The sequence below is a fragment of the Lycorma delicatula genome, chromosome 9 (assembly GCF_047948215.1).
Source record: "Lycorma delicatula isolate Av1 chromosome 9, ASM4794821v1, whole genome shotgun sequence".
Taxonomy (NCBI): domain Eukaryota; kingdom Metazoa; phylum Arthropoda; class Insecta; order Hemiptera; family Fulgoridae; genus Lycorma; species Lycorma delicatula.
In genome coordinates, this window is record NC_134463.1 from 119148535 (window position 1) to 119175284 (window position 26750).

General features: G+C 27.0%; 1 protein-coding gene across 5 annotated transcripts in view; it reads right to left on the reverse strand.

Annotated features, from left to right (window-relative positions):
* Positions 1-1432: 1432 nt before the first annotated feature.
* Positions 1433-26750, reverse strand: part of LOC142330773 (uncharacterized) — a 507371-nt gene continuing 482053 nt past the window's right edge. For 4 of the 5 annotated variants that reach the window (XM_075376224.1, XM_075376225.1, XM_075376226.1 and 1 more), the window contains 6 exons: positions 24525-24929; positions 20228-20429; positions 18472-18668; positions 14128-14379; positions 9587-9751; positions 1433-6612 (listed from right to left, as the gene is read on the reverse strand). In XM_075376224.1, the coding sequence (XP_075232339.1) occupies positions 6400-6612; positions 9587-9751; positions 14128-14379; positions 18472-18668; positions 20228-20429; positions 24525-24929 (1434 nt within the window). In that variant the 3' untranslated portion in view covers positions 1433-6399. The remainder of the gene's footprint in view (positions 6613-9586; positions 9752-14127; positions 14380-18471; positions 18669-20227; positions 20430-24524; positions 24930-26750) is intronic. The other variant, XM_075376227.1, reaches the window with a different exon arrangement.

Consider the following 26750-nt stretch of genomic DNA (forward strand, 5'->3'; position numbering starts at 1 on the left):
TCAATAAATGTAAATAATTTAATACTACTTTTTGCTTTTCATTTTTAAATTTTTATTTGGCTCACCTGTATATTTTTGTGACAACAGCAACAGTGCAACATGTACTTCTTTTTTAAATTGTGTGATTCTATTTCTCTTTGTGTTTAGTGCCAAAAAATGAAAACATTAACAATTTGTTGTTATATAGAGTTAGAGAAATGCCTAAAAATATTGGGAAGTTCTTTTCTCTCAGTTTCAAATTATCTTTATATCAGATATGGTCAGAAGTCTGGGTATTTTTTTATAAAATCCTAGCGATAAAGCTACAAAGTTTATGTCTCTCTGTCCTGAAATGTGACAAGTTGTAAACATTATGATTCAAATTATATCTATAGATAGAGATCAACTCTAATAGGAAAATAATCATAATTTAGATATTAGAAAGTGATCAACTTTTTATGAATAAAAATTATTTTTATTATCATAAGTTTTTTATAATTTATTTTTTAAACTATAAACATGATTTTATACAATAAATAAATTTTATCAAGTTTGTTTATAGAAGTATCCAGATTTTCCCACACACTATAATCTCTACGTTGTTTTTATCATCTTATCTCTGCTCTTAAGATAAATAAAAATAATTTGCAAATTATCATGTATTTTCACCATTTAAGTTAGTAAAAATTTTAAAATGATGAACAGAAAGGAAAAAGCTAAGATCTTGTAATTTAAACATATTATTTAAAAGCAATTTGGGCCAAAATTCTGATGAATGAGCGACAACTATGTTTTATAAACAACAATATTTTTTTCAGATATCTTCATCCATTACAAAATGAAAATCATTCTTTTGGGTGAATATTATTTCATAAAAAATCTATCGAATAAAATATGTACATGTTGTATAATACTTAATACTGTACTGAAATCCACATTTTTTATGGATTTTACACAAAACATGTATATTATGTACCATATGACATAATAAAATTTCTTCATGAAACTGCATTTCATTTTATACAAAAGCCTACAGTTCAAAGTTTAAGTTTAATTGAAACCAGTAGAGTTAACAAAAAAAAAATATCTTCTATGCCATTATTTTTTTCAAGATAATATATTCCTTAAAAAAAATTAAAGGGACTTTGTATTAAGCAAATAACGTAATCTTAAGAAACATCTCTGTCAATAAAACACAGCTTTCCAATTCCGGATATAATTTAATAATTCCTGTTATTCTTTCTGGGATTAAAATAAGCTCTTTTTAAAAATTACCACAATCTCATCGAGCCAACCACCAAATTTCCTCAAACCTAAATCAATCAGCATTAAAAAATATTTAATGAATACATAACACCCAATTTTTAATTTGAAAACCCATAAACTTGAATATCATTCAGTGAATATAATACTATAATGGAATTTAAAAAAGAGATGTAAAATGCAATACATCTACTGAAAACATGTATTGTTTTAATATGTATAAAAATACATGAATTATTTATAAATTTATATAGCAATACAAAAATATTTTAACATTTATTTATATGTATAATTATATATATAAATATTATAATTATTTTAAATCTATTCACACGATATTTATTTACATAACTATATACTATATAAAGTAAAAATTAATGTGTACATACATAAAATACACACATCAATAGGAAAAAACCTATAAGACAAGCTTAACAAAGCGTAACTGTTGAAGCGCTTCAAACATAATATTGTTACTACAACTAAAATAAGTATACAAATAATAATAATAATATACATAGTGTAAAAAGGAAGACTCTCTTTTGCATAACAATATAGGGTATTTAAACATAATATGATAGTTTTAATTAAGATAAAATATAAATAAACACATAAACAAAGTTCTTGTTAATTACAGAATCTATACAATATACTTCTTATTTATTTAAATTTATCAATCAAAATTATAAGATAAATATTAATCTGTAACAAATATGAGAATGATTTTTCATTTATTTTTCTCTATTTATGTAAACAACATTGTTTCACAAAATAAATAAAAAATTATAATAATATAATATAAATTATAATAATCATTACAATTAACAAAATCTCAAAATGATTATTAGATTAATTAATTTAGACATAATGAAGTAAGTAACTTTGTATTTTTCAATTTATTTTCAAAAATTACCACAATACATAACAAATGAAAGTAAATAAATCTATAAGCTTAACCATTCACTCAAAAACCTTTTCCAGGACACAGTGAGTGTTGTTATACATATATTTTTTCATGTATACTGAAAAATCATATTTACAAGTTGTTTATTTATTTATTAATTTAAAAAATCCAAAAACAAATGTTTTATTTTTTTAAGTAGGTTTCTTGAACAATCCAAATCTAATTATGAATAATATTTTTAAATTATGAATTTTTTTTTCTTAAAAAAAGAAGCATTTAACATGCACCAAAATAAAAATTAATCGATTTACAAAAGTAAATATGGAAAAGAAAATACCTCAACTATTGGTTATAAAAATTATTAAGTATAAATTGTAAGAATGGATCATATACTGATCAAAATGAGTGAAAGGATTAATTTTGGAAGCACAATATAAACTGCCTGATTTATGCTTTTTATCAGTTTAAGCAAAAACAATACTAAAATTCATACTTTTAGGACCATGATCTTGTTAAATATAAAGTTTGATCTATTAAGTACTGCTACTTTGATGTACTGAACACACAGAAGAATTGACAATATTTTATTACTGTTTACAAATAAAAATTATAAGACTCAATAAATTAAAAAATTATCCAATCATACTTTTGAAAGCAAATTAGTTTCTTGTACATTTTACAATGCTTATATTACTTTTACGTATTTCATAAACTTAGTATGTCGCATGAATACATACTAGATGTGTGGTCACAAAATTCTAACGAGGAAGAATGGTATACGGCAGTGGTGGCAAAATTATGACCCATGGGTCAGACACTGACTCACAAAAGTTTTAAATGACTTACGCATTGATTTTTATAAACTTATTTTCTATACCATAAAAGAGAGAACACACAATTGGAAACACAAACAATTTGAATGAAAAAACAATAGTTATGATGAATTTTCAAATATAGATTAGTTAAATGATTTAATGTTCTTATGTGACATCATTCAGAAATTCAATGAACTGAATAAAAAACTTAAGGAAAATGGACAAATTGTGTTAATGATGTTTGAGAATATTAAAATACTGACAAAACTTGACTGACATCTTCACTAAAAATCTGGAAATAAAAAATCAAGAAATATTTTCCTCAAATACAAAAACATTTTCAAAAAATAGTAATTTTTGAAAATATGCTTAACATTCAAGAAAGTGCAATTAAAAAATATTTCATCATTATACAGGAAATAAAGCAAGCTTTTTAGGAAAGATTTGCTACTTACGTATTAACGCCACCGCAGCTACAGCTTTATTTAAAAACAAATTAGTCAATCGGATTTCGATGGAAAATGGGCCGATATAGAGTTTAACATAGATTCAAAACAGTCTCTTTAATTTTAATAAATGGTTAATATTTATTTTATAAATATATTAATCAAACTTAACCTACGCTCGCTAACCTTGACTAATTAACAGGAGTGTGTTTTGATTATTTAAATAATAAATAATTGCAACAATTACTCAATTTATTAAATAAATACTTAAAAAATTACGGTGTTAATTAGTCAAGGTTAGCGAGCGAAGCGAGCGTAGGTTAAATTATATTAGGTTAAGTTTGGTTAAATTATATTTATAAAATAAATAAATATAAATAACCATTTATTAAAATTAATAAAGAGACTGTTCATTTTCCACCGAAATCAGATTGACTTCTTTGTTTTAAAATAAAGCTGTAGCTGCGGTGGCATTAATACGTAAGGACCAAAGATTTAATAAATTTACAAGTTTAAAAAATACATTTCACTTTATTTTATATCCACATAAAACTGAATTCGAAACTATGGAGTAAACCGAATTTATATGGCTGGATATCCATGATTTAGAAATGGAATTAGCTGAATTTCAAAGCAACATAGGGTGGAAAAATAAATTTGAAAATCTGATTTCCAAAGCAGAAGGAAAAATTTCTGGAAATAGTGCAGATAATAATGATCGATAATAAAAATTGAAAGTATTATATTAAATGTATGGGATTCTTTACCAAACAATTTTATATCAATAAGAAACTTATTAATGTTCTTTTAACAATGTGTCTGGGTCCACATATCTGTGTGAAAAATTTTTTCCTCAATGAATTTATAAAATCTACAAACAGAAATAAACAAGAGAATGAATTGACTGCAAAATGTGTTAAAAATAATGAATGTAAAATATGACCTGATATTACAAAACAGATTTCATATGAACTTTTATAAACTTTATTATACATACACATATCTGTAAATATGCTTATTAATAAAGAATATTTCATAATATATATGTACTTTTCTTTATTCCTTAATCATTCAAACACTCAGAGCAGAGGCATGACTAGACATGGTGTTACCTGGAGCAGTAATTGATGGTATTACCCTGTTGATAGCAATTTTTTTACGTCGACCTTTATTTTTTGCTCTTCACTTGCAAAAGTAAAAGTTTTAAAACAAAAAAAAACTTTTTAGAGGATTTTAAAAGTGAGAACCAAAAGAAAAAAAATGCAACTGCTGCCAAGTTTTTCTATTAAATTTTCAGTGTTTCTAATCATTGGTAATCTTTTTACCACACCTTTTCACTCTTTCCAAGTTACGCTACTGAATTAGTGACCTACAGGCTAGTATTAAAAAATATTATGAACAAAATTTGGCCCACTTCTCAAAAAAGTTCACCATCTCTGGTATAAGGTGTGTAATTAATCAGCATGAGCAACTGTTTATTTAATTGAGCCTGTAGAGGAACCTAATAGAGAAGTATATTTTATTTCCTTTCCTAGTATATAGTATATATATATATACACTGAACTGTAATAACATACAGTTATTTATTTATATGTTTTTACGATACACTATGTGAAAATAATCAATATTTCTACTTAAAAATTACAACAGCTAAATAAATAGTACATAATGATAACTAATTAAAAGGTTGTTTTTTCGTTTATATAGTTTTTTTTGGAACTGACATTTTATGTCAATATATATAGCCAATCAGAATGATCAAACCTATAATGGCAGGTTCAGTAAATTATTCTGAAAAACAAAAAAAAACAATGGGTAAATAAATCAGAAATACACCTGCTTGTAATACTGGATATTGCAGATTGTAGATTATGTAACTCCCAAGCTGTAACTATATGATATAGACCACATCCTATACACAAGGTATTTTTATTTTTGATTTTTAATAACAGGAATATCTTACTTTTGATAAAATATAAATTTTAATAACAGTAGTAAAGAATAAAATACAAAAAAAAAGGTTTGCCTCTTGATAAATTTAGTCCTACAATCATGTTTTGTTATAAAAATTTCAATTAAGAAAATTAAATTAATATTTTAATATTAACTTTAGTTCTTGTTTTATTACTTTACTTAATAACTACAAAACTAATAACTGATATCAGAGTAAACACGAACTACTTTAAATGTGTACATTAAGTTATATAATTTTTTTTTTATTTTTTCACAATTTATTTTTTTTTTTTGTTAAATTACTGATTTTTTTTAACTATGATTTATAACCAAATTTATAAAAAAAAAACAAAACTATATTTATTCTTCTTTAAGTTTGACTGAGACTGATCCTTCTTTCCAATAGTCTTGCTTACATAGCATAATTCCTTTTAACAAAAATAAACGTTTCAGTACAATTTGAATTAAGTATTTGAAATATACTTTTGTAGCAGGACTGTACGAACTAACATATAATTCACAATTCATGTTCCCAAAAGTATTAAATTTTTATAAAAAAAAGTGCTTTAAAAATAAAATGGCAATCCTTCAGTTTTATAAGTTGATAAATTTTTTACAACAAAACTTGTATATGCAATTTAAAAAATAATAAATTTAGCATAATGTTATTCAAAGTGGTAATTTTCACAATATAAAAGGTTTTTATTTAAAAATTTTCTTATTTTATTAATTGGTTCTTTTTTTTGTTAAATGAGATTTCTGGTAACTGATAATTTAAAAAATAATATATATAAATACTTTATTAATAACAAGCAATATAAACAAAAAAAAACATATATATATATATAGAAAATATTATATAAATCAGTCATATTAGAAATACAACATGGAATGAATTAACATTTTCAGTCGTAAATCATATTTTCAGTCATAATCATTTTACAATAATATACGTTATAATGATTAAAAGATATCATTTTATCTTATAACATATAGTACATCATTCAAAAATATGATCACAATTAATGTGCAACTTTATTTAGACAACACCAGGTTCGAATGTTAGCTGTAGTGTAGTAGGATCATAATGTCCGGCAAGATAATATATATCATTATAGTCATAAACGGTTTCAAGACGCTGTGGATCTGTATCTAACCATTTCTTATATTCATCTAACGAAACAACTTCACATTTATGTGAAATTGTTTGAACATCATTTTCATCATTATGAGACGATTCAAATAAAGCACCCTGTAATAATAATAAAGACATAATTATATAACAAACATATTAGGTAATAATATATATTTTTTAAAAACTTTTTAAAAAATCATTAACTTATAAGTCACTAATACCAATGGTCTACAAGAGTTTTGTTATAAAGATACTGATAGCTTACTCTTATGCATTTTTTGATACTGAATCCAAATATGAACTCAAAATTTGCCCTAAGGGCTTTATTTTTTTGTAATTGTCACTAGTAAAAAAATGAAAAATTGTTAAAACAATTTATTTTCTCTACTAAGAATAAACACTTGTAAAGATTTGTTGCGAGTCAATATTTTTATTAATAATTAAACTGAAATGAACATCTGAAGATATTTATAAATGGCTCAGAGTAGAATAATTTAGAGGAGTCAATATGGCATATAATAGAATGACACTGAGACTAGTTAATAGTTAACTCATTCCTTGAAGGGAAATAAATTTACCACCGTAATGAGATTTAATCAGTAGTCTATATTAATGGCATCATAACTGATATAGTCATTTTAGTTACTATTTTTAATGTAACCCAGACCAAAGAATCCGTTTCATTCTGGCTTTCATGTGAACACTATTGTGGGTTTGGTCTTTTGTTTTATTCTTGCTTTTTCAGAAACAGATATTTATTGTTTTTGTTGTGCTTCATACATGTTTGTGTAATTTTAGTAATTTATATAAAAATCCCTCATACTTGGGTAAATCATCCTAACAATTTTTACTTTGGGAGTGGTGGGTAAACTTTGAATTTCAAAAAAAAAAAAAAATATTACTCCTTCGGTTAAAAGATCATATGATCTCTATTCCGAGTGTAAAATAGAACAGGACAAGTCTTGATTACTGTAATTCTTGTGTAACTTTACTAAGCGGCTGACTAAGTGAGAAGCCATGACAAAACCTTTTGCTGTTCATATGATACGAAGAGAGCCGAAGGACCACTCGACAGAATGATATTTTTTGTATCACAAAAATCAAAGGCATCATTAGTAAATTCAAGAAATCTGTTGCTTATTCTAGTCACCCTTTACCCATAGACCTATTCCACACAGTTCTGGCAGAAATATGGAATTTGGATGAATATGTTGAAATGAAGGTTATGGTAATTAAAAAGTAATGAACAAGAGGATCCAGATTTCTAAGGGGACAGCAATGAACCTTACAAAATTTCTTGAGCAGAATTTAATGATTTGGTATGCGATCTTACTTTGTCTAGAATGCAATCAGAATAACTGGCTTCAAGGTAAAAACGCTGCAACCTTCTGAAAACTGGCAATAAAATTTATTTATTCCATATTAGAGAGCAAGATTTCAGCGCCTCTTCTCCTTAAAAGATAATATGGTGTATTGTAATGATGTAAATTCTTATTTTGATTAACTAAAATAGTATCACAATCCTACAGAATGGACAGAAAACAAACAATCCTACAGAATGGATTGTTTATAGTTAATGTTAATTGTTTATGAGTTTTAAATCCTCTTCACAATAGAATCCTCTTTTGACACTATGAATTCGTCTTGCTATTCAGCATAAATGAAAGATGTACAAAAACAAGAAATTTTTATTGATGATGATACAGAATGAAAGGTATTCTTGGCATTTATATGGAGACCTAAAAATGATAGCCATTTTATTACGACTGCAGTTCGGTTAAATAAGTACTGTTGTTTCTCATCAAAATGGGATAGTAAAGACAGGAAAAACTACCATTTAAAAATGACTGGTAAAAGAGAGAAGCTCTCTGGGCAACGAATATTATTTGTCAAGCTCTTGTGAATCTAGAGAGAGTCTATCTTCCACCTTTACACAAAAAATTTGGTTTGATGAAAAGTTTTGTTAAAGCAATAAATCATAATGGCCAAGGTTTCTTACACCTTAACACCACGTTTCTCAGAATGAATGACACAAAAATTAAAGTAATAATATTTGTTGGACCACAGATATGTAAGTTAGTGAAAAATCTGGACTTTCAATGAATTTGAGAAAGCGGCACGAATATTGTTAAATTATTCCTGGGCAATAAGAAGGCTGAGAACTATACAAAATTGTCGAGTGAACTTCTTGAAAACTATAAAAACCTGTCACGCAATATGTCTCTAAAAATACACATGTTGCATTCATATCTGGACTTTTTTCCACCTAACCTTGACAAAGTCAATGATGGGCACAGTGAACATTTTCACCATGACATAACAATGATGGAAACTTTCTTCTAGGGAAAATTAAGCCAAAATATGCTTGTTGATTACTGCTGGAGACTGAAAAGAAGCATTTCAGAACTTCTTGAAAACTATAAAAACCTGTCACGCAATATGTCTCTAAAAATACACATGTTGCATTCATATCTGGACTTTTTTCCACCAAACCTTGACAAAGTCAATGATGGGCACAGTGAACATTTTCACCATGACATAACAATGATGGAAACTTTCTTCTAGGGAAAATTAAGCCAAAATATGCTTGTTGATTACTGCTGGAGACTGAAAAGAAGCATTTCAGAGGCTGTATATAAGAGAAAACTAAAGAAAAGCAGATATTAAGTAATATAATACACTACATGTTATATAATAACTTAACAAATATCTGCTTTAATTCTGTGTTACTAAAATCTCTGCCCTCCATTCAGTTGTAGATTTGAAATCTGTGTAAAAAATACTATAAGACAAAGCTTACTGAATGCATGTAATACAGTTTTTTATTTAATAGATTAATGTAATTCCTAAAACAAGAAATCAAAGTTGCTCTAATTTTTTTTAATAACGGAACATAAAAATTTTCATTAAACAACACAGCTTAAACTATCTAAGTGAATTTGTTTTCAACATTATAAAGTTTATAAAGATATTAAAATATTATTCAAAAGAAGAAAGAAAGAAAGATATGTTACTACTTTACTATCAAAATAAACCACTTCTATAACATTCAAAACCATAAAACATATTTATTTATTATACAATTACTGACTGGATAAGGCAGTTTCTCCAAGCATCCGATCGTCTCTTCCGGATGATAAAACCATTTGACTTTAACTATCATACTATGAGTCCACGATGACCACATGGATTCAATACGACCAATGTACGGTCGATCAGGTCGCCCAGTTGACAGAAATACAGCACAATCACCGACCTATGACAAGATAATATATGAATTAAACATAATTATTCAATATGTTTAAAAATAGATTTATACAATATATAAGACCTAGATGTTTTTATTTGTTAGGTGTTATAATTATAACAGTTTTAGGATGACAAAAGAAAAATCACTCCCAAAAATAACATAACTATTCACAAGAATAACAACATCATACACCAAGGAAAGCAATCCTGTAATATGTTAAACAATGCATTAAACAAAATGCTTTAATTAAGAAACAGATTTATATATATACATATAGGGAGGTATCTAAAAAAAAACAAGTGCTTAATTTTTTCACACTGCAGAAGATCATCCATTATACAACTTAATAAACAGAGACAATTCACATTAAATAAATTTATATTAAGACACAGAAAAAACTGAAATACAGATTATACTGAAGTTTTATAAATGGTTAAAATATAATAATTAAAAGAAAACTTTAAAAAACTATACCACGCAACCACATTAACATTGCATCTGGATTTGATAGGCATAGTACTGTAATCAACAACCAATTCAATTTCACATGCAGAAAAATATGAAATAACAGCTTCAATTGAGGTAGATGAAGTAATCTACCTGTTTTTTTCTCTCTTTATCAAAATATTTAAAAACATTGCTAATAATATTTCAATCTTCACTATGAATGAATGTAGTTTCATCTTACTTGTGGACTGTCCTTGTATGGTCTTAACCACTGGAGAAATAAATGCTAAAAAGACATTGAGATAGACAATAAAATCAAAAGAATTGCAAGACTCAATTTATAACTGAAAATTAAATATTAATATCTATAATAAACATAAATAGTAATAAAAAAAAAATAATTGTTATATTTATTAGTAATAATAATTAAGAAAATATCTATGCTTAGAGATAGATATCTTACTTAATAGATGTCTATTAAGACAACTGCTAAGACTGTCTAAAAGACAACTGCACCTACCTGAAACTGTATAACCTGAATTAACTAGCAGTTTAAAAGTGTTTAGTTAACATATTCTCCAAATGTGATGTTTACTTCTGGTCATGCTGTACATACGACCTTGGATTTTCTTTTTTAATTATTGTTTAATAATACTGCTAATTTAACATATCACAAATATATAATTTTACAAGAGTTAAGTTTTAGTGAACACATATGTAACATGCAAAATATTAAGCATGATAATTGCTCAAAATTAACTCGTCGATAAATAATGTTCAAAAAATATAAAATAATAGATAAATTATTTTTAATAAATTATTTCTAAATTTATTTCTCTAGATTTAAAATGAAATGACAAAAATGTATATCTTTCTTCAAGTTTTTCTTGGGAAATAAATCATATTAAGACATAAAGATCTAAGATCTTACTTAAATACCATTTAGTTTTGTTTTTTTAACATTTTAACATTCCTTTCCTGGCTACAACCATATATGCTGCAACAGGTTCATATAATAGCTACAATAGGTTCAGAAAGTCGCTGTGCAGTATGCTTTAAAATTACGTGACGCATTCTGTTCTTTAGATAGTGCATTCTGTTCGTTAGGTTGATAGCCCTGTGGATTTGTTGGGTGCTGCTAAGTAGTAAACCAAGATGCCAGTTGTTGAGCTGTGACTGAACGTGTTTTGTTTCAGTTCATGTAGTTTTGTTTATCAAAATCAACAGTTGGGAGAAATATGATGGTTCATTCGATAGAGGAACGCATTTACTCACTGAACACGTTCTTTCATAAAGGTGACAAGTATACTGATTCAGTGAAGCAGTTTACTGAAAGATTTCCAAATTCTCCTGATCCTCATCGCAATGCAGTTCGAACTCTTATCAAAAAATTTTATGCAACAGGCTCTAGAAGATGGTGATAGAGTAGAAGGCCACCTAACTAAATAATATTTTGCTGCTTGATATTTCAGAAGCTATAGCTGAAAGTTCATCAAAGTCACTGAATAAGTTAGTACAGCAGAAAGATATCGGACTTGTTACCGCACATAAAGCTATATGAAAAGAAGTGAAATACAAAGTAATGTGTTCAAGAAATAAATCCTACAGATCATGCAAAAAAACTAAATTAATGTCAATAATTTAAATGTATTATTGACTAAAATTCTGTGGGTATCCTTGACGTACCTTTTTACAGATGAAGCAAGGTTTCATTTGGGAAAGTATAATTCACAAAATTAACCCCAATGAATCAGTCACAATCTTTTTTATGATGCAAAAATTGGCGTTAGTAGAACACGTAGTGTGGGTTCAATCTTTTTGAATACAGGTAATAGTAATCATTATTCTGCTGTTTTAATAAACTTCATTAAGTTAACAAAAGTGTAAATCAATCACAGTTGGTTCCAACAATATGGCACCACAGTGCACACAGCTAGCAGGTCAATGAAGTTTTTATAAAATACCTCTGGTGAATGAATTATTTTGTGAGATTTTCAGCCTGCATGATCACCCCGAATTACTTTCTATGGAGGAGGCAGCGAAACAAGCAATGTATCACAACAGACCATACATAACTGATAAACTAATAACCGCAATAATGGCATACATACAAGACTTTCCAGTACATCAGCTAATTAGTGTTTCAAAAAATTTAAACATGTGCAGTGTTGTATTGATGTTGGAAGAGGTCATTTTTAACACCTTAATTAACTACTCCAGTTACTGTAATATCTGTTTCTATAAAATGAAATAAAAATACAAAGTAATAATAAAGAAAGTTTTGTCATTACACTTCCATAATTTGAGTGCACAGCAACTTTCTGAACAAACTGTAAAAGGTAAAGGAAATTAAAAAAAAATAATGGTAAATATGTTTTTTCTAACTTTTGTGCCTAAAGGAGACATTTCAACAAATTTTTTAACAAAAAAAAAAAAAAAAACTGAATTAAATAATATTTTAAATAATTTGCAAAAAAGAAAAATCAACTTCAGTCAGGAGACAAAAGTGCACATGTATGTTAGCCTATATCTGATCTTTTAACTCTGAGCCCAGTTGATCGATTTTCTTCAAACTTTGTAAACAAGTACTGAAAGAATATATTAAATGTTTGTAAAGAAAAAAGGGGGTGGGAGGGAGTACTGGTAGAAATAAAATGTCAAGCCTTTACGGGGCACTTAGGAAAAAATTGAATTATTCATTATTCCCCCTCACCATATATTAACTATAATATACTATATATTATAATTAACATATAATAACTATATATTTTTCTTTATTTAGCTCTTATCTTCAGAAAAGGAGTTATTGAGAATTTTTGCATCTACATTTTTTACGTAAAGATTCCTTTAAACTACTATAAAAAGTTTTACTTGTTTCATAACAATATGGTAACAAACATATTTTTTTTTTTAATTTATTTTAAATCTAAATCTATTTCGCAAATTACCCGTTGCATTTAAAAAGCAAAAATTCTTAATTTTTTGATACCCCTTACTTTCTTTAATATTACTTGAAAAAAGTTAGCCAAAACTTTTTACCCCATTCCTAGAAAATTAGAATGTTCATTTTGAATTACGGCTGTATTTTTTATCTTTTAAACAATTTTTAAAAAATCCTTTTAATTTATTATCACCATTTGGGATTATTTTCTTAAAGAATTTCATATAAAAAACTCACACATATTTTATAAAACAGTAGTCAATAAAATAACTTAATATCCCCCTGATAGGAAAGCTCCCCTCCCCAAAAAAAAACAACACAAAAGAAAATCTAAAAAAATTTATTTAACAGAAGAAAAGCATGCTGGGAAGGTTATCCATTCCATTGCCAGATTTTTTTTTATATTAAGTTTTGTTATAATGTAAATTACACAACATAAAATCTAAATAAATATATTAAAAATTTTAAATTAGTTGTGTAACAAAATTAGAAACTTAAAAACCCAAGACGGAAAATATTCTGCGTTCTATTAATACATTAAAAAATTCCCTCTAATAGACAAATTATGCCTGTTTACAACAAATTAGATAAAACTTATTCATAACTGCTCATCTGTACAAAGTAGCAAATGTATGAAGCAGTGTTTACTTACAAATAATTTATTAGTTAGTACAATATCTATTCGTGTATATTTGACAGCTAAACATTTGTTATACTTAATACAACCATTCTTTTAAAAAAATAAAAAACAAAAACACCTTATTATCCCTTATACTTTATATTACACAAAGTTGAATATGTAATAAGACTTTTTCCCACTCGTCAAGAGTTTAAGATAAATAATACATTCATTCATTATGTTAAATTAACTTTTCATTTTAATGTTTACTACTTTACATAATAATATGCCATTAAATAGTCAGGTGCCCTCAGTTTTATAGTGGTGTCTACAATTTTAAAAATATTATTTAAAAAAGAGAGAATTAATACTCACCGATATAGTTTCATTTTCACGATGTATAGCCTTATAAAATTCTTTACGACCACGACCCTTACTTCCTGGCCTTTTGTAACCGCGGCCTAACCATTTCCACAACTGACGCGCAGGCAAAAATGCTGCCATTTTACTACGACCTTCAACACTACCCTGTCGATCTCTACCCTTTTTAACTTTACTAGCAGTAGAAGTTAATTTTCCATCACCCTTGGTCGAAGATTTATCCTTTTTCTCTCTTTTATCTTCAACCTATAATAGTATTGAATAAATAAAAAAAATACTTATTAAAAAAATAAATAAAATTACAATTCCATATTCAACTATAACTGGTTTTGGCAAGCCTTGAACTATTTATCTATCACTTGGGAAGGCAATGACAACTACTATTTTTGCTGATATTATACACAAACAAGCTTATAAAAAAATGTGTTATTTATTTTTTCTAATAAAAATTGATAGTGCACTGGTTTTATGTATGTGCTCATTTTTATTTTCAATGAAACGCTTCCATCTAGCGAAAAAAAATTGAAATGTATAATAAATTGTATTTTACATTACAAACAGTATGTTGTTAGCATTAACATTTATTATATTAATACATTTTGTTAAAAAAAAAAAAAAAAACTATTGTGGACATAAGTTTTTGAAATTTTATAAAAATAAGCAATTACAAAATAAATATTCATTAAAAACAAACATACTGTTTACAGTAGACAATACAAGTTATTACACATTTGTTGTTCAATTTTTTGTCATTATTTTTCTTCATTTGACTTTTTTGAAATAGAACTATTTTTATTATTTATTTTTTGTTTATAAATATTTATCTAAGATTATATTTGTGTTTTGGGAAAATGCATTGAGGCTAGGAAAAAGGAAAGCATTGAGGCTAGAGTTGTGTTAAAAAATCACAACTTAAAAATCGTATACATCACATGAAAACCAGCCAACTGATTTCTTTCAAATTTTCAGGATACATTTGTGTTAATCCCATGGAAGGTTTTAAGCCACCACCACATAAGTAAATTTGTGAATTTAAGACATTCATTAAAAAAAGTATCCTTTTACTTCAGTATTATATTTCTGTCACCATGGCAACAGAAATATAAGAAAGTAAACGATTCATTTTTTTTCTTTAATGAATATCTGTAAAATATTTAATATTCTAACAACCACGTGGATAACGGATGCGTTGGGGTTCAGGGGGCAAAGCCCCCCTAGAAGGTCAGGTGAACAAAGCGAGTCTTCAGACAAAAAATAATTTTGGACTAATATAATAGAAACTATTTAAACCTGTTTCCAATATATTCACCATAATTTCAAAAATATATATTACCTTTTCTAACAGCTGTTAGAAAAGCTATTTGTAAGTTTTCCTTTGCTTACAAATTTTACATCTGAAATTAGTTTCCAAAAAAAAATTATAAATTTAATAATGAAAACATAATTCAAAAGTTATAATAATTTTTTTCTTTCTGAAGTTACATTAAAAAAAGTCAATAGCTTTAATACATTAATTTTTAATTATTTATTTCTTGCACTAATTAATTCTAAATCAGGAAGTTTATATACAGTCTATACATATAGAATATTTTCAATAACTTTGAGATAAGATAGATTTTGATAAACTATTATAAAATAAACAATAAAACAATTAAATATAAAAAAAAATCCATAAGTCTAAACAATGGTAAAGAAACAGTATAACAATGGAGATAAGCCAACGTGTAATGAAACAGCTGTTTGCTAAATTATTTTGAGAAGAATCCTTTAAATCTAAAGATTAAATTGTTTAAGAAACAAAATATCATAATTTATACTTCATTATATCAAAAAGCTTTCGAAACATGAAATAATATTATAATATTCAAAAATATCTGCCTGCTGTTCTCAGCAGTGGAATTTGAAATACCTTAAAATAATCCATTAAAAGATATTACATTTGAATAGGAAAAATACATTCATTATGGCAGCAAGCATAACTTGTCAATATTTATGAAATCTCATAGTCTCATAATGCTCAAATACATCTATAACATATAATTAATTTTTCAAACTCCAACATTACATTTTTAATAAAATCAATAATGTAATCTGCATTGGCTGGACATACTAAACGCAAAAAAAATTAACAATTTCTCAAGAACTGTTAAAATTTTATAATCTGTAACTGTTATAACTAGATTTTCATTTTATGCGGTTTAGATCAAATTTTACAGAATTATGTAATGAACAATAGAAACATCACCCTCAGTTCCTTAGAACAAGACTATATTTAAACTTGTTTAATTTAAATTTAAAATTAATTTATTCCTCTCAAGAATCTCAAACCAATTTAAAATACTAATTTACACAGACTAATGACCTCAGAGAGACTATCCAAAGGCTGCATAACCACGAAATACATCAATGAACACAATTACATGACATAAGCAGTATGTCAAAACAACGATAGAAAATTCAAAGAGCATTCAAAATTCAATTCAATGTTGTGAAGTGACAGTCTCCCCATTAAGTTTATTCCTGATAATGAACGAGGTGTATTATCAGCACCTGGACACAAAATTACTATAGTAAATGATTATAAAAACATGTTGTATTATTCAAATTTTTGAATCCAGATGTATGGCTTTAAGAAATCTTATAACATTAGACAATATCGATACACTGTTGCCTAAGATACTTTGTATGTTAGCCCCTAGTTTAAACTTCTGACGCAATGACGTATAACAGACATAGTCTACAAGTATGTAGTGTACTGACAGTTGGCAGTCGCAGCTAACACAAATGAATGCATCAGTCAGAGTTATCAGATAGACATCCATAAGTGAGCCTGGTGTGCCCTATTCACAAACATCAAATAATAACCTCATCGCAACAGTTATTCCTACATGAAGAGCCCCAGGGAGACACAATATCCTTAACTGGTCGAAGTGTATTATTGATTGTAACATTCTGTTCACTCTGCCATTCATCACGAACCACTCTTCAGAAAACTGACAAGATCATACAAAACAGCACAATTAGTGAAAGGAGGCGGCAAACAAGCCTCTTTTGCTGCACAATCAGCATTATTATTGCCTGAAATTCCAATATGGCTGGGGATCCAGCAGAAGCTCACATTTCAGAGATGAAAGACTGTATATCACAGACAACAGAATGTCTGGAACACATGTCACTAATAGCTTACAAGGCACTCACGGAATCTAAGAAAACAAGTACATGTTTGAATTCTGAGCTACGTATATTAAAGCCTTGTTAATCGCAAACATCTCCATAATGAAAACACTGGCAATACTGAGAAAGCCAAACATGAATGTCCTATCACCAACCACAAAAGCAGAACCAACAGAATTATCATGTCTACAGCCATCTGTATAAAATATAACATCTGGATTCACTATTTATAGTATTAAAAAAGTTGTTTTCTAAGAACTGGATTGGTGTCCTTTTTTTATATTGACCAAGACTAAAGCAATAAGAAGACCGAAATGAAGCCACAAGAAAAGGCCATCAGGAGGAGTAATAATGTTGAAAAATGGGCGATACAGGAGGTAATTGTACATTTATAACTAAGAAAAGGTGCTAAACTCTGATGCCTAGCAGAGCGGTAGATCTCAGGTGTTCCTGATATTGAATAATACATGGGTTGGAGAACACTGCATCAAAGACAGATAGGATGATATGGTTGTGATTTAATGCGTGCTACGTAGAAGCAGTTCATTTGGTTTCGTCTAGTTTAAAGAGATGGCACAACACTGAACACTAGCAGATTTACCAAGGGCTTGAATGAAATGCATCTGTAGTCGTCACACGGATAAATAAATGGTGGACTGCATTGAGCATTTTTAGAGCGTGATCTCTACCAAAGAACCACTATAAAACCCTATAATGTTAAATTAATTCCTATCCCAGGAGTAACAGGATGATTCAAAGCAACAAAAGTTACCTTGAAATGAAAAAGAATTTACTGTTGAAGATACCAGGAATAAAAATGAATAAAATTGGAACTTTAATGATTAAAGTCTCAAATCTTGCACATTGTTTAATGTAGATATTAGAAGAAATGAAGTTTAAGACTAGATTGTAGACAGATGCTACAATCAAATTGCTGGAGAGGAAGAACAAATTAGAAGAAGAAGAAGAGAAAGCTCTAAAGGGGAGAATGGCTTGGGATAGAGAAAATAGATCAAGGCTAGTTCAATAACATAACTGAAATAAATAAAGAAAGAAAGAAAAGAGAATTACGAAATAATTCAAATTTTTTTTGTGTCTTCTGGCTATGAAATATCTAAATTTTTACAACAAATTATAGAAATTTAAAAAAATTCTTCAATATACCTGTGGGATGGTAATTTCCTGAATAGGTGAAGCCAATGTAGCTGAAGCTTGAGGCCTATCAACAGGAATTAATGGTGGTGACTGTTCTAAAGGAGATAACGTAGGTGGAGTCTTATTTTCATCGCCTGCTTCTTCAATATCATTATCATCACCATCATCATCATTTTTATTACCATCGCTTGTCACATCTCCTATTACTATAAATAATAATATGTTTTTATTAAAAATAAAATAAAAATATCAAAACTTAAAAAAAAATTAAATATTACCAAACACAAACAGTGAAAATGATGTCATCATCTTAATAACTGAGAAAAAATAATAATCAATTTACTGCTAATGAAAAAAGGTAGATTTGTAATATTCCTGGCCAAACAAAAAAAAAAAATTAAAACTTACTTTTTATTTTGTAATCCTGCATATTAATTATAAGTTATTAAAATCATTTTTCTAAAATTACTACTTTCTTTCAAAATGTTTAATAAATATTTGTCCAAAAAAAATTTCAGAACATCAAGAAGCGTATTAGCTATACAAGTTTGTATTATGTTGTTCTCCCTCCATAATCATGGTTTTTTTTTTCAACTGGAATTAGTAAACAACATTTTTCATGATATATTTTAGGAATAAGAGAATCATCACAATCAAAATATACACGGTTCCAGTAGTACAAAAAAGTCTACTGTTTGCTCTTTTTGCTTACTGAACTTACAATGTAACGCAATATAGTGCAGTTTATAGGTAATATTTAATATACCAATAAAAAATTCTTTATTTTATTTGAACGTTTGGTTATATTTTATATAAAATGGACTGATAAAATCATTTTTGGGTAACATGATGCTGAAGTTTTAGTGTCAAGTTGTGCATCAAAGAAATCATAAGAATAAATGAATCAATAAATGAAATAATTAAAAATTTACAACCCAATAAAAAATTTTAATAAAATATACATCACATTTTTTTTAAATTCACTGATAGGCGGATTTGATTGAGTTGTTAGCATGAAAGCTTCCATACCTAAGAGATCTGAGAATCAAATCCATTCCAAATTAAATTTTCCAAAAATGCCTAATCCTTTACAAGATAAACCACAGGTATTGTATAATTGAGTTGTTATTAATTTTAAATTGAAAATTAATAAATTATAGACATCAATGAGCTGAAGAAGAAAACATTCCATAAAAAATCAGAGTTCAAAAATAAAACGCTTCATACATATAAAATACAAAGGATTTAATACTTTGAAGAGATGTGGCAAAGATCCATGTTATAAGTATATCCATGATAAAAACAGTGATTGCTTTTGCCCACAAAATTTTTTTTTCCATTTAACAATGAATTTAGATTATTTTTTAAACCGATAAAGCACTGTATATGGATTAAAAATGTTTTTAAACGTGCTATTACTTTACAATTGAATACAGTAATAGATTTCAAGATATACTTTTATCTCATACTCAAATGGTACAAGTAAATTCAAATACATGATCTGAATGTAAAAAACAAATGTATAAATGCAATGAGAAAACATTTAAATAAAAATTGCTATTATAAATTACTAATGAAACAAATTTCAGCTTCTTTCTTGTGCTCCTACAATTTCTTTAATACTTCAAAATCAATTGAAGAAAAAAATGTTACCATTAACGATAAAAAATAATATTTCAAAGTTAAAATGTAATACATATCATAAATATGTATAGAAGACAGTTTTTACATTGCAAAAAAACTGTTTAATTAATTAAATAATTACCTGTTATATTAGAAACAGTATATTTATGTTTATGTTTACGATGTCTGTGTTTGTGTTTATGATGTCGATGCGGTTTTAAACAATCATGATGCTTATGTTTATGCTTTTTTGACTCAACAATTGTTTCACCGCGTTGTTCGCACTCTAATCTGTATTTTTCTTTTCTTTTTTTCTTCAGTCGTTTTCTCTCACGTAGTTCAGCCTAAAGTAACAATCAAAATGTTAATTTTTAATTAAATAAAACTTCAATTAATTATAAGAAAGAAAAAACATTTCAATTAAAAGCAAATAAGGAGGTATATTATTAAGGAGAAACAAGTTAAAAATATTTGTTTTTATCATTTGCAGTGCTTTAGCAAGTAGGAATAATTAACTCCCATATTGTAATTTACTAAGTTTATACTTTGCAACTAAATTTCCCAGTCTCCTAATAAATAATCTAATGTTAATATAAAGCTATCACAGCATATGAATGCATGGGAAAAGGAAATTACAATAAAAAAACATAATTCTTAGGAAACATACATTTCCAGTATGAACTTAAAAAGTTCTAACTGCTGAGATGAAGATCACAGGAGCTTTAATCACAGGAACTTTAATATCAAACTGCCTTCACATATACTTACAGCACATCTATTAATATTTTTCAATACCTTTGATAGGGGTAAGCATATTGATTTGAGAGTTGTGTTTAGATTACAGTACTCGGTACAACACTATAAAGAAAAGATTTGTGCTAAAGCATTTTAATCTGTTAAAATAGGTGTAAATTTTACAGCACACTACAAACAAATTTGTAACAAATATATTAAGTGTAATATCTCAATGGCTGTAAGTTTATTTCCAGCCAGAGGGGCAAAATTTCCTTCCATTTCTTAAAATGACTCTATAAAAAATGAGTATAAAAATTATGCTTTAAACTGAATCCACAATTTAAGATTATGTAATAATTCTAAATCAAAATTTTTAAAAAAATAATTCATTTATAATTATATAGCTAATATAAATAAATTAAAACATGACATAATCTTAAAAATCTTTTTTTAAATTTATTAACATCTGAAGCTAAGCAAAGTTTAAAAATTAAAATTCATTAAAAGCACTGCAAAAGAAACAGAAATTAGAAGATTGATACCAAATAATTAATAATCAAAATCAAATAAGTCATGCTAAACAAAACCGTCATGCCTTCCTTTTAAATTATCAATTTCAAAAAAAAAAATTATGTTAAATAGATAACAAATTTAACATGAACAAGTTCTACAGTATGGTTTAATGAATTAACTTCTTTAAGAAAGATTAAGAAATTTTCAAACATTTTTCTTGTTACTTCCAAAGTGATAATTTTATAACATTATTATCTGCTAAATCATGTAAAGCATAAAATAAGTTTTACAATATTTCAGCAGAATGGGTGCAGATAAAATGGAAGTAGGAACACTAAAAACTTTCTACATCAACTTGCAAGTAAATGCTATAAATGTTTTAGAAGAAAATTTATAAATAATGACAAATAATTTTTTTTTTAATTTTTAATCTAATCTTCCAAACTTGTTGCTAAACATCACTTATTTCTAATAAAAACATTGCAATCCTACCTCTCCACATACAAAATGTACAGGGTATTTTAGAAGTAAAAAATGAAATAAATCATAAATGTTTCAATACAAAAAATTTATTTATATAAGATTTTTCAATATTGGAATTAATCTTTTTAACATTAAGGTACTGATTTATTGGTATCCAACTGTAATGCAAGTCAGGACACCAATTAGTTGATTTAATTTTTATTCATAACGTTGACAAGTAGTGCAGCAATATAATTTTTCTTTTTTTTATAAAAATGCCAGTATTAAAGAACTTTCTAATGTTCAGATTTTTCTTTGTTTACATGTTTAAACTAGCTTTTTGTTTGAAGTTTCATTAATTTATTGTTAATCTCTTTGTTCTGGCTTTTAAAATTTCTTTATTATTTTACTTAATTTTAGTTTATTTTATATATGAATTTAAATTTCAGGTTTTTTTTTGAAAATAAACTAATTATTAAAAAATAAAAACCCAGCCACTAATCAATTAATTGTACACGTTTACCAAGAACAATTATGAAAAACAAACAAAAAATAGTAAAACAAGTTTTTCTTCTTTTCATGCAGGTATGTTTTCAAGATATAGTAAGTTAGTCAGCGATGAGAAATTTAATATTAATTCTACATTTTATGATGTATTTGGGTGCCTGTTAATCTTAACAAAGTGGAAACCATTAAAGTCATCATTTCATAAGCACCAGTCTACAACATAAAATGTAGAACTAATATTAAATTTCACATAGCTGACAAACTCATTGTATCCTAAAAAAATGTCTGTAAGAAAAGAAAAACCCTGCTTATTTTCTGTTCGTTTTTCATAACTATTCTAGGTAGATGTGAACAATTACTAGTTTGGGTTTTTTGTTTCCATAACTTACTGGTATAAGTTTTTTTTTTTTTTTACTTTTATAAACATTATGCTAGTTAAGTTTCTAAAAAATAACATTTAAATGTTAATAAATCATAATTTACATGTGTGTAACACACGTGCTAACTGCAATGCATTACTGCTTCCTTTTGCTGAGCACATCTTTCACTTACATCTCGAGAATGATGAATTTTTTTGAATAAATCACAAGAGGTAAAAAGTGTTTCTTTTTTTACTGTTTTATGAAATACTATCATTAACATTTGAAATAACACGTGTATATGCAAGCCATAATGCATTCCTGCTTCCTTTTGTACAAGTTAGACAAAAAGGTAAAAAACCCTTTTATCAGAAGAACGATGATTTTTTGAAAAATTATAAAAAGCCAAAAGGTCTTTCTTTTTTATTACCTTATGGAATATCATCATTAAAATTTGAAAATAGCATATTTTTAAAATTTTGTCCCCATTACAGCAACCCTCCCCCCCCCATTCAGTTGACATTTTAAGATAGCCTATGCATGCTATTTCTAAACCAAAGACCTGTTACTACTCAAAAGTTGGTTGTAATTGGTTAGATCTGTGTAGCTACAAGGGAACAAATATACATAACAGTTAAATACAATAACCACTCCTCCTACATATGTAGTCTGGTAAAAACATCATACAGTAGTTTAATTATGTTACATAGCTAACTGTAAGTAACCATAATTTAAAAAAAATAAATAAATAACAGAATTCTGTGATTCTTTTTTATACTTTTTAGGATATTAATATAAATATTATAATAACATATTTCTCTCGCTCACAAGAATCTGTTTTTTAAAAGTAACAATTCGAATTTATAATAAGCAACCAATATGCATAAGGATTAACTACATTATACGTTTTAAAAAAAAAAGATTGATGTCTGAGAAGGTAGTGACACAACAAAACTGCAGTAACTCAAGTTGGGTTGAGAGAGGAGAGAACGCAAGTGAAAGGGAATGAATTGATGATTTTATAAGTCTGTTATTTACTTCACTAAGAACAAAAGTGCTATATTTATGAGTTCTAATATAGTTCTAAAGTTTGTAGACAATCTACTTATATTTCCATATTAAAAATTGAATGATTTATAAACATTTTTTTAAAATAATATAAATGCTCAATATTTTTAACACACCTGACAAAAAAAAAATGATGAAGGTAGAAGAAAATACACCTGCTACACATAACAGAAATTGAGAGAAGCCATGTATTGTAATTAAATATCCAGCCAATATATTAAATAAAAAAACTATTTTACCATTCGAAAGTAATTTACCTTTTTAGCATTACTAAATTTAACAACTATCCTTAAACAATAATGTTACAGTGAATAAAAATAAACACAGAACAAGCAAGTCAGTATAAAAATGGGATGATTACAAAATAAAAATAAATTTATAATTTCATAAAATATAAAAAATTTTCACAAAAAAAATAATAATAGTATGAAGTTAAAGCAGCCTGAATTTATTAGGACATTAATAGATAACATATGCAACAGAAAACCTTTAATACAAGGTGCATATAAATAAATAAATTTGCTAATCGTCTTAGGAGTAAAACTTTAGCAACCGTGACAGGAAAGAATACTATTACAGTTAAATGTTATGCTATTTAAAAAATATTGAAGATAATTCAGATTACAAAGGAGAAACAAAAAGCTAGAAGCATGCATGTGTCTGCTAATGATAATTAAATGTTAGGTAAAAAAAAAAGCAATAAGCAATATTAATGCTTCATTTCTGTGAATCTGGATTACATGAAAGAAAAAAAAAACAGTTATTATAACTGACTATTCTGATGTAATAACTTACATCAGTTAGTTTTGTCGATAAAATGTTGGAACTGTCAAACGGTTGTTGTAATGAAACATGTTCGAGTTCAAATTCTGGTTGTTCTGATTGTTCTTGTTCAGATTCTTGTTTTAATTGTTGAGGTTGTTCGTCATCGTCATCATCATCATCCTCTTCTTCTACTTCTTCTTCATCTTGAAATTCTTCATTCTGTTCTTGATCTATTTCTTCCTCATGCTCTTCTTCTTCTGCTTCTTCTTCCTCTGCTGGTTCTTCACGTTCAAAAGTTGCAGAAGGTGATAATATTGGGATCGCTTCTTTTTTATCGATTATCAATATTTTAGGTTCTGGAGGTTCAATTTCACATGAAACTTCTTGTACAGCTTCTTCTTCCTCTTCATCTTCCTCCTTCACAGTCTTGATATTCTAAATAAAATATTAAATAACACAACATGCAGTACAAATTTTACAACATACACCACAACACAAGCAAAAAACACATAAATATTTGACAATATTACTATAAAAAAATAAATATTAATGTAATAAATACCAGAAATACAATAGCTTTTCTTCAGTTCTTATATAAATTTAAGTAAAAAAATCTTGCACAGTTTTGCACAAGACCGACTTTTTGTTAATTTAATTTGATTTAAATGCTTTTTTTATTTTGGTTTAATATTGCTAACAATAGATACTGGAGATAAAGAAATGTCAATGTTCCAACTTGCAGCATCATAACGAATACACTTCTAACCTCCCCAATACTATAATTTTTTTGACCTTAAATTGAGCGTAACTCAAGAATGACTTAACAATCAAATTTTCACACACACAACTGCAGATACACTACTTACAGCATACATAAATTTCAATGAAATTGATCTAATAGTTATTGAGACTTTTGAGCCACAAAATTTTATGCATGGTCTCATATATATGGAAACCTCAATTTAAGTGAATATATTCATATTCCTCATACCTCAAAACAAAGAAATTAATTTTCACCCCCTCTACCACCATGCAAATGAAAGTTACACTGTACGTTTCTTCAAGAAGTCAGTAAAAAAAATTAAGTCTAAAAAATGGCTTGATGCAGACCCCAGTAAACAAATACACACAAACGCACATGTGATTTTATGACCCTGATTGAACTGTTATATACATGTATAAAATTATCGTTTAGAAAAGGACAAAGCTTTTTAACAGCATCTTATATAAAATTACAGCTAAAAAATAATCTCTCCTTTCTTTCAATTTCAAGCTGTTTCAAATAAGAACTAATATGGAAATATCTTTTAGGATTATAAATAATTTCACAGGATACTTGAGGCTTGCTTAAACTATTATTCATATCTTCGCTAAGATTAATACCACCAATACAATTTATTTTGTTTTTTTTTTAATAGGAACTAGTGCTTTAATCAAAATAATTTAAAGAGATTGAGGAAGAACATTTTTCAGTGTTTTTAGCTGAATTTAAAGAGAAAGGAAAAGAACATATTCATATGTACATATTTAGATGTTCTTTTCCTTTCATAAGTTATCCAATACATATATATAAATATCTATTTATACATCTCAATTTTATTTTTGAATGTATTACGGTTAATTTTTCTTTAGCACTTCAGTTACTAGCATTTGTTATACATAACTATGCAGTTACTTCATTTTCAACAAATTACTTAAATTTCCTGATACGATAAAAAATTATACCTTTCAAAATTAGCATCTAAAATATTGTCCACCCACATGAAATTGGTATCTACTTATACAATTTTCTCCGAAGTGTATAATATGAAACAATAAGACATCATTATGAACTGGGCTCAAATAAGACATGTACTAACCTTTTACCTGAATGAGCTCACAAGTTCATACAGACATATAATTTCTCAAAAACAGAGAAGCTGTCTAAGTGCAATAGCAGGTATAGACATGATATAACTCTATAAAAGAAAATACATTCTTCATGTGTAAAAATGTTTGTGTACATGTATACCAAGATTTGTGTACACAGTAAGGTAAGATAAAAAAAATTTCTAATAATCTTTCACGTAAAAATTTTGTGTGATATGTTTAAATTTTAACTGTAAAATACAGTATCAATTGGAACTTAAGTGCTAGCAGTTATTTTACATTAACTTTCTAACTGAGCGCAAAAAACTGATTGTGGTAGCAACATTAATTTTTTTTTATATTTCAAGTGTTGTTTCTTTTCAGTAGTTGATGACAAATAATCATAGA